We start from the raw sequence: 9,743 nt of genomic DNA, 5'->3' as shown, positions 1-9,743 counted from the left end.
TCAAATAAAAGAGTACTTATAGTAGTCAGAATTGAGAGCTCTTTCTGATTTCATACAGAAAATTTGCAGAATATTATTATTATAAATTAATAAATATTATTTATTCATGCTATAAATTTATTAATATTAATTGTTAAATTATTATTGTTGTTATGTAATACTCATAATAATTATAATAATAATATTGATTTTCAGCCATTTTGTGACTTAATTTAAGTAATTATTTATCATTTAGTCGCCATCCTTTCGTCCACGAAGTCAGTATTTTTTTTTATACTCCTTGACAAACAAGATGCATGTAATCCACTGGAAATTGAGACACCATACCAACACCAATATCTTCAAAATCTGATTTTCCTAAATGATGATCTTCATTTAAACGATTTATAAAATTCGAGTCAGTGCGTAATGGTGCATCCATATCAAGAAATAACATTCGATGGTCACTATATTCTCCTTCTTGAATGCACTTACCGCAACCATAAAAACCACCATGACCTTTTGTGTAGGTTACAAAAGCTCTCGCTGGTGAATCACAAATGACAGCCCTTATAATTACTTTAAATTTATGACTATCATACTCGAAACCTTCCTCTCTCAGATTTTTGTACTCATTAATGAAATCTTGAAGAAATTCATTAGTCATTTGTTTTGTAAAGTACATGGTATATACCAATAACGAATGGTACAGAGACTTTTGGAAAAATTTCTCCCAGTATAGGATACAGTTGTCGTTTTGAACTCTTCGATATTGGCAAACCATCAATGTGTATACTAATCTGGATAATATCTGTAATCTGTTTTATATCGACAATTTTTAATTGATCAATTAATCCTTCTTTCAGTCCATAGTGGAAATATTCTCCTGGTGCAACCTCACGAATAGTAGTATCTGTAGGAGTATCAATTAAGGTACGACTGTCATTTGGAAGACTTTTTAACTCTTCTATTGACTCCACATTTCTAATAATTTTTAGTAAAGCACTTGAACCAGCTTGAGTAATGTTAAATTCGCATTTCCATTGAGCTAATTGTTTGGTTAAAGGAATTGGTACTTCGATATCACAATTATTATTATTATTATTATAAGTGATAGAAGTTGTAGTAGTTGTTGCTGTTACTGTTGATGTTGTTTTTGTACAATGTACAATATACAATTGTACAATGAGAATTATCATTATTATCTGTGTAAGTCTTTAAAGAGATATCGGTTACGGTATTATCTAAATGAATCGACTGTAAACTGAAATCATCACTGTCATAATTATTGTCGTTGTTCATTACACTGTTATTAATAACTGGATCATTATCAAACGAAGTATCAACCGATGCTTTTGCACGTGCAGTCTCGAAAATTGCCTGCTCACAGCGTTTTTTCAATCTTCGATTTTTCTGACTCTTAGACAGTTCACTGAATCTTTTTCTTTCAGACATCTTGAGAAAAAAATATTTTAAATTATAATAAAATCATAATTTATATTTATTTTTTGGATAAATGTATACGTTACCTTTAAAATCGAATGATTTCTCAAATTTATCACTGATAAAAACATGAAATATCATACACAGTCAAATATTAATTAGCTAAGAATATGCACTTACATTATTTTTAGAACTTTTAATTTACAAATTACGAAATCACTGGTTATAAATAATTAATTGATTTCACTAAATTAAAGTTTTGCAATTCGACGCTGAATGTAAACAGAAAACGTACCATACACTTATAGGTTATATTAAAACAGAGATAAAAAATAAAAATAAAATTTCTATCGTTGTGCGCATGCGCCAATACAATTCAATCCTACCTCAGCAAAAAGACCTCTGAAAGAGTTCATATTCATGACATCTTACGAAGTCAGAAAAAATACCTCTTAAAAAGCTCAGATTATTGATGTCTTATGAGTTCAGTAATTAAACTACTTGAAGAGCTCATATTTTAGAAGTCTTACAAAGTTTGTCAAAAGATTTCCTGTCGACTTCTTGATTAAGAGTTCTGATTGATGAATTCGTTAAGACATCATATTTAGACTTCTTATGGACGTCTTTGAAAAGACTTCTTCCAGAAGTCTTTCTGATTTGGATGCTGACTGGGTATGTACTTGAACTTCCAAACGTCATACTACAATAAAGAAGCAGAACCGATATTGACTAAGAAAAAATTCTTAGAAGAAGCACCACTTTGTGTCATCGACTGCTCCAAGCAAAACGAGGCTATAAAATCTGGACCAGTAGATATTAGATTGGAATTTGAATCATTAGCTCCATTTCCAGCCAATACAACTGCGTATTGTCTAATTATTCACGATCGTATTATTGAATATAAGCCTATAAGCAACACTGTACGAAAATTAATGTAAAATAAAACAATGACTGTTAGATTCAATTTGACACCGACTGTGCATTACATGCATGTTTGGGCTTCAGCATATCAACTTGCAAGACAAGGAGAATGGGAAAGAGCAGTTAGAGATAGAGAGAGATTCAGAGAAAGAATTAAACGTACAAGTAAAGTTATAGATCCTGTACTAAGAAAAAAATTATTTCAGCTGAAAATGGAACAATTAAGTAAAATTATAGAACCTGTACTAATTAAAAAACTTTTTTCAATAAAAGATAAATAATTTTTTAACACAATGGTTAAATTATTCATAACTATTAGATATTTCATAAAAAATTATCAAATAACTATAAGATTAAGAAAAAACATAACCTAAAATAAAACATGTAAACAAATTTTTAAGTCAGAGATATTTATTTATTAGAATTACAAGTATAACAATCTTTTTGATATGGATACATATAAATTCCTGATATGTCCCAGTCTACACATCCTCCCTTATGATGTTTAACACAAAATTTATAATTCATAATTTTTTCATTATTTTGCAAAACAATTGATAATTTGTGCCAAAAACATGACAAATTTGATTCTTAGCAAATCTCAATATAAAATGATCATCCAAACAAGCAATGTCAAGAGGGTGCATTTTACGGAGATCAGCCAGTTGATAAAATATTTGTACTGATTTTTCATAAGATGGTTTAACTCCCCAATAGTCCATAAACCAATGCTTGAGTTGTTGTGCATTTTGAAATGCACATGCGAACCTCCCTCTTTTAGAATGAAACTCACGAATCGAACACCTCACTTTTGCGAAATCTTCCACATTGTCAGGTGAATAAAATCTCATGTGTTCAATATCAATGATTGGAACAGCATTATCAATTAGATGTTCCAGCCACTTGTGTTTTTGAGATCCAAGAACATAAAAATAGAGAGCATTTTGCACCCAAGCCTTGAGTTTTTGTTCGAAAAATTCATAAGGTGATACACCATAATCCCACAAAATACCATGTTTATTTCAGTCTTGATCATGATTTTCACGTATGATCAATGCATTGGTGTATTTTTCAGGTGGACGAAACACATAATGCTCGCAATCGTAGACATTGTAAGTCAAGGATTCATTATGAACTTGTATTACACATATTTCTTTAACAACAAACACACCATCTGGTATAATGAAACCATTAAAATCAATTATGTATTCCATTGTGCTAGTAGTTGAAACTCACAAGAACAATCGGAATAGACTGAACAGAAAGATGTAAAATCGTGAGTTAATTATTTGATGAACCCCACTTTACATAACTTAAAACAAGAAAATTAAACCATCAAGATATAAAGAAGGGGTAACTGATCATACTATACCCCAAAAAAATAAGGCGTAATTGCGATTGCAAAATAGTACTAAAGGGCTGAGGCGGAGTCGGCCAGAAATGGGGGACTTACGTCGACCCGAAATGGCTGACTTACCCCCCCCCCCCAACATTGACAGCCGACAAAAAAGACAGGCAGCACATTATTGACCGGCGGTAAATTACCGACCGCTGGTGCAACAAATACCTGTCGAAACCACAAATGTCACTTGCCACCCGTCGGCAAATAGTTCGGATCAAAACCCACAATCTGTTTTATCGGGGGTGGGGGTCCCCCTGTTCATCTACTGGCGACCACTGAGCGAGTTTGAGCAATCAAAACCATTACAAATTTATATATATACATCAATGTCAACATTACTTCCCCTGTCAACAGAGGCGTTGCGAACGATTTCAGATAATGTAAACGTCTGGTCCGCAGTTGTTTCCGAGCTCGTCTAAATTAACAAAAAAAAAAAAAGTTAGAAAAGTTAAAGTGTGATCAAGTGGTAGATGAAAAAAGGCCATTCGGCAGCCGAAATGGAAGTAGATTTCATGAAAATGAAAATTTCTTGGAGCTGAAAGAGATAACTTTTCTATCTTTTTGAGCTCTTCGAGCTCATATGTCTGATGAAGGTTTCACAAAGAACGATTATTTAAATTTTCAAACCACAACGATAAGTTTTGGATGACGTTTGGTAAAACGAGTGCAACAGCAAATTTCATATTTGGTATAGCGGAATAGGACCTACTTTTGAGACAAAACATATAGTATGGTACTCAAATTGAAGCTTATTTAAAGAGCTTTCAGATGCATTTTACAGAATTTCAATAAGTTATCCCATTCCAAAGTTATTCAAGTCAGAAAGTGAAAATATATGAATTTTTAGAATTTTAGAATTTTGGAATCCTGGCATCTCTGAATAATTTTAGACCTACTCATATGTTATGGTACTTAAATTAAAGCTTATTCAACGAGCTTTCAGAAGCATTCTTCAGAATTTCAATAAGTTATCCCATTCAAAAGTTATTCGAGCAAGAAAGTGAAGAAATATAAATTTTTATGATTTTGAAAATTTCAAAATCCTGGCATTTCTAAATTACTTTACCGATTAAGCTCATCTACGAACTAGACTTCGGTATCTATCTGTAGAATAATTATGTTGAGTTTGGTAAAGATCCGACGAAAATTGGCGACGCTATCGTCGTGACAAGCCGCGTTATATCTGATATATATATATATATATATATATATATATATATATATATATATATATATATATATATATATTAGGTGATTCAAAAAAAAAGAATATTTTTTTTTTCGTTTGGTACTCTGAAAAATAGGTTCCTAGACACCTCTAAGAAAGCCTCTCCAAGCATGAGTTCTTAATTGTAACGGGAAGGTCCTCCTTCTTACAGTTTTCTATTTTTTCTTATTATCAGATAGAAAAATTTATATCTCGCTTCCAACTACTTGAAAAAATATCTTGTTCCTTAGATTTTGTAGGAAATTGAATGCTCTACAAAAAGGTCTCTTACGATTTTTTCGTAAACCCAACCGTTTAAAAGATATTAACGGTTAAAGTTTGATTATTTTTGGGAAAATTTTTTATTTCTTATGAATTTTATAACTCAATGAAAAAAAATCATTATGAACGATGAAACTCATAGTTTTGTAGGAAATTTACTGCTCTATAAAAATGGTCTCTTATGATTTTTCGATCAAGTTGAGCGTTTACGAGATATTCATCGTCAAACATCAATGCATATCAATTTTTCTAGTTTTTGATCAATAATTCGAAAAATTTCAATTTATTCTGAGTTTCAAGGAAATTTAGACAAATTTGAGTTTTTATTATAAAAGCAACTCCTATAGATTTTTTCTGTTCAAAAATTCATTTGAAAGTTTTTATTCTAATAATATTTTTTTTTAATTTTATCTTTAATAATTTAAAATCTTAATCGCGTTGTCATTTATTATTATGAAATTTGTTCAGTGCGTATTTTTAAATTGTTTTTCACAAAATATACATAAAGTTTTCGTTCGAGGGGATTTTTGTTTTGAATTCCATTTCTTCTTCTGTTTGTCTTCTGAAACTAACGCCATCTATGTTTTTACTCTCAACTATCTTCAGTATCTACCCATTTAATACCGTATTTTCAGTGTTCCTAAAACTGATCATCTTGAATACGTAATAAAATAATTCATTTTAAATAAGTCTTATAATCATCACATAAATTTATTTATCATCAATTAACCTACAATGAATAAAGAAATACGTTTTATCGGAATACCTCTACAAAGAATTTCGGAACGTAAGTTACCAAAAGTGAAAGAGGTTATGCGTGTGTTTTTCTACCAACTTAAAATTTTAAAGTATTCAATCGAACAAAGTGCTAAAAATTCAGTTGACCAAGTTATTGAACTGTGGAGAACAAATCAGATTCCAACTAGTGGAGCTCCTAATGCAGTCAAAAAATTTCTTCGCTATCACAGTCAATGGTTAAAATTACAAAAAAATTTCGATAAAAAGAATTCAGCGCAAAACCAAAAGGAAATGAAATTTCAGACTGATCTTGAACAATTATTCGACATTGTGAGCGAAAAATCCTTAAAAGTGCTTGATGATAATATTAGAAAGTTGTATTTGGATCAAAAATTCGGTACCCATAAAGAGATTCTTTCTAATAATGTACCTGTATCAAACTTAACCACAACTATGATGGGAATAGATGAGAGTAGTAAGTATCTGAGATATTTAATTATTATAAAGTCAGGTAGTAGTGTAACTTTTCATAGATGACTAGATGACATTTGACTAGACAATTTTTGGAGTCCTTTCTTAATTATTTGTCATCAAAATGAATAAATTCTATACATTTTCTTCGTTTAATTTATAAAACAGATCTTATTCCAGACTTAGATCAACCGTCTACCAGTCATGCGATTGTTCCAAGTGAAAAATCAGAGTCGTTCTCTACGTATACATTAAGTGGAGTTACAAATTTTGGATCTGATTCAGAGTATGAACCTCCAATTCCGACAAAACGAGCAAAACTTGATTCCTTAACTCCTGAAGTCATTTTTGGACTCGACCGAGCTAATGTCAGCAGTAGAAATGCGATGTTTATTATTGCTACGGTTTTACTAGCAGTAGGTATTAAAATTGAAGATACAACGCTCAGTTATAGTTCAATTCAACGAGCTCGTATGCTTCAAAGAGAAGACATTGCTAAAGGACTTAATGACAACTTTAAGACACACGATAAATACGTTGTGCATTGGGACGGAAAAATGCTGAATGACCTTGTTGGATCAAAATCTGTGGAACGGCTACCAGTTATTTTAACTGCATTTGGTACCGAACAATTACTTGGGGTTTCAAAAATGAATTCTGGGATGGCAGACAATCAAACATCAGCCATTTTATCGACATTGAGTGAATGGGGTATTACTAATTATGTTAAGGCGATGTGTTTTGACACGACGGCAGTTAATACAGGTAACTTATCAATGATAATTTAATCTAAAAAATATTTAATTATTAACGTTCTAGTTTAATTTTTATTGCTTACTGAATTTCACTTTTGAAATTATTGAGAATTATTTACTCATTTGGATTTTAAATATAATCTACAATTTGTTGAAAATATTAAATTTAACGATAGTTATCTATTTTCTTTATACAGGAATTCATAACGGTACATGTAAGGCAATTGAAAAGACTTTGGGAAGAGAGTTAATCTGGTTACCATGTCGTCACCACATTTTTGAGATCATATTGAGAAGTGCATTTGAAGTATATTGGCCTGTGTCATCTGGGCCAAACGTACCAATGTTCGGAAGATTTAAAAATCATGGGATGAAATAAATAAAACTAATTATAAATCTGGAATTGAAGATACTGTTGTTGCTGATATCATTTTGGATAAAAAAATGAAATATCTAGTTTAATTGCACAATCCTTACAGGTATGATTTAACTGCGATTTTAAGAAAAAAATTTTCTTGTTTCTGACAAATTGTTAATTGTTTTTGATAGTTACTACAACCCCGAGATGACTATAAAGAATTGTTGGAATTGTCGTTGATTTTCCTTGGAGAAATGCCTCACGAAGAAATTTTTTCAAACGTCCTGGTGCAATTCATCATGCTAGGTGGATGGCGAAGGCAATTTACAGTTTAAAAATGTTTCTATTCAGAAATGAATTTAAACTTTCTAATAAAGAATTGGACGGTCTTCGGCAAATTTGTATATTTATAGTTACACTGTATTTAAAAGCTTGGTTTTCATCAACTTCTGCAACAACTGCTGCTAATCATGACTTGCAGTTTTTGAAAAATTTATTCGAGTACAAAAATATCAATTCATTGATTTCTTCAGCAACTTGTGAAAAAATGATTTTGCATTTATGGTATTTAAGTGATGAACTTGCCATTTTATCATTATTTGACGATACCGTTTCATTGGAAGTAAAAAAATATTGTTGGAGCTGTTAATACTCGTAACGGTACAGATTCTAAAGCTAAAAATTTATAATTGATAAAAACGATTTGAATTCATTAACGCAAAAAGTCTGAGTGACTTTGTTTCTAAAAAGTCTTTAAATCTCTTTAAAATCTTTGATTTACCATATGACTTCCTTGATAAAGATATTGAATCGTGGCCTACTAATGACAGTTACATTGAAAATAAAGAATACTTTAACCAATTGAAAGTTGTTAATGATTCAGCAGAACGAGCTGTTGCATTAGTTAGTGAGTATAATCAATGCTTGACAAAAATGAAGAGCAATTCCAATACTTATTGCAAATTATCAAAGAACATCGAAAAAACTACCCAAACTGCAATAGAGGAAATTATTTACAGTAAAAGTGTACCGTTATGTTGAAAATATTGAAAATTATATGGCAGTTGATAATTAAATAAATAAATTCTTCGATAAAAAAGTGAAACACATGTGAAACACACTAAATTGAATTATATATTTAAAAAATGCACTAATTTTTTGTTTTAATGTAATCAAACATGTCCAAGACTAAAAAAACTAATTAAAAAAATAGTTCATAACATATTTCTATTCATAGAAACTCAAATTTTCTTAGAGGTGTCTAGGAACCTATTTTTCAGAGTACCAAACGAAAAAAAAAATATTCTTTTTTTTTGAATCACCCTAATATATATATATATATATATATATATATATATATATATATATATATATATATATATATATATATATATATATATATATATATATATATATATATATATATATATACATATACATACATATATAAACTTTTGAACCATATGCATTTTCCGACTCAGCTCGACGAGTATAGTCGAAATATAGCAAAAATTTTCAAAAGTTCCGTCATGAGGACCAATGCAATAGTTAGATTTCTATGAAATCTACTAAAAATGGGTAAAATTAATAATGAAACGAATGTTAGTAAGAAAAAATACATAAAATCGAAAGGAATGAAAAATGCGAGGTGCAATTACAATAAAGAAGATTTAAAATTGGCTGTTGATGAGGCTTCAGGTGGCATGAAAGTTGCTGAACTTGCTAGAAAGTGCTCTTCGAGCTCAAAAATCTACTGAGAGTTTGATAAAACACGATTTTTTTAATTTTCAAACTGCTATAACTTTTGAATGAATCAACCGATTTTCAACCGGTTGGCGGCGATCGACGTAGTTTTTTAAACTGAATAAAAAATGTGAAACAGAAAAATTTATTAGATTAAAAATTTCGGAGTTATTACAAAAAATCACTTTTTTGAAAATTTTTCGTTAACGATATCTCACGAACGCATCAACCGATTTCGACGCACTTGGTCGCGATCGATGCGGGTCTTTGAACTTACGAGCTGATTGGTTTTTGGAATCGATCGGTCAAGCTGTTTAAAAGTTATTCCAAAAAAACCACATTTGAAAAATTTTTTTTTCTTAGTTTTTTTGAATTTTCTCGAAATCTATTGGTCCGAATTGGTTCCAACTAACAGGAAATCTAAGTTTAGTGGAGCCCTTTTGA

General features: G+C 30.4%; 2 protein-coding genes across 2 annotated transcripts; one reads left to right on the top strand and one right to left on the bottom strand.

The window, feature by feature from the left end:
- Positions 1 to 271: 271 nt before the first annotated feature.
- On the bottom strand, positions 272 to 1,178 carry LOC141528940 (uncharacterized). Its single transcript, XM_074245236.1, has 2 exons — positions 674 to 1,178; positions 272 to 624 (listed from the first exon to the last, which is right to left on the bottom strand). The coding sequence occupies exons 1-2, from the start codon at positions 1,176 to 1,178 to the stop codon at positions 272 to 274; spliced, it is 858 nt and encodes a 285-aa protein (XP_074101337.1).
- Positions 1,179 to 6,148: 4,970 nt separating this feature from the next.
- LOC141528939 (uncharacterized) lies at positions 6,149 to 7,577 on the top strand. Its single transcript, XM_074245235.1, has 3 exons — positions 6,149 to 6,447; positions 6,612 to 7,208; positions 7,396 to 7,577. The coding sequence occupies exons 1-3, from the start codon at positions 6,264 to 6,266 to the stop codon at positions 7,575 to 7,577; spliced, it is 963 nt and encodes a 320-aa protein (XP_074101336.1). The 5' UTR covers positions 6,149 to 6,263.
- Positions 7,578 to 9,743: the final 2,166 nt, after the last annotated feature.

Source organism: Cotesia typhae, unplaced genomic scaffold, assembly GCF_013202065.1.
Source record: "Cotesia typhae breed Kobodo isofemale line unplaced genomic scaffold, CoteBio_Ctyphae contig_44, whole genome shotgun sequence".
In the NCBI taxonomy this organism is placed as follows: Eukaryota; Metazoa; Arthropoda; class Insecta; order Hymenoptera; family Braconidae; genus Cotesia; species Cotesia typhae.
This window is presented reverse-complemented; position numbering and strand designations above follow the sequence as displayed.

Excerpts from the sequence above, each read along its gene's own strand:
- LOC141528940 (XM_074245236.1), bottom strand. The coding sequence starts at position 1,178 with ATGATAATTCTCATTGTACAATTGTATATTGTACATTGTACAAAAACA. Across the intron at positions 625-673 it reads CTCTGTACCATTCGTTATTG|ATTTCATTAATGAGTACAAA; the intron begins GTATATACCATG and ends AATTTCTTCAAG.
- LOC141528939 (XM_074245235.1), top strand. The coding sequence starts at position 6,264 with ATGAAATTTCAGACTGATCTTGAACAATTATTCGACATTGTGAGCGAA. Across the intron at positions 6,448-6,611 it reads GATGGGAATAGATGAGAGTA|ATCTTATTCCAGACTTAGAT; the intron begins GTAAGTATCTGA and ends TTTATAAAACAG. Across the intron at positions 7,209-7,395 it reads CACGACGGCAGTTAATACAG|GAATTCATAACGGTACATGT; the intron begins GTAACTTATCAA and ends TTCTTTATACAG.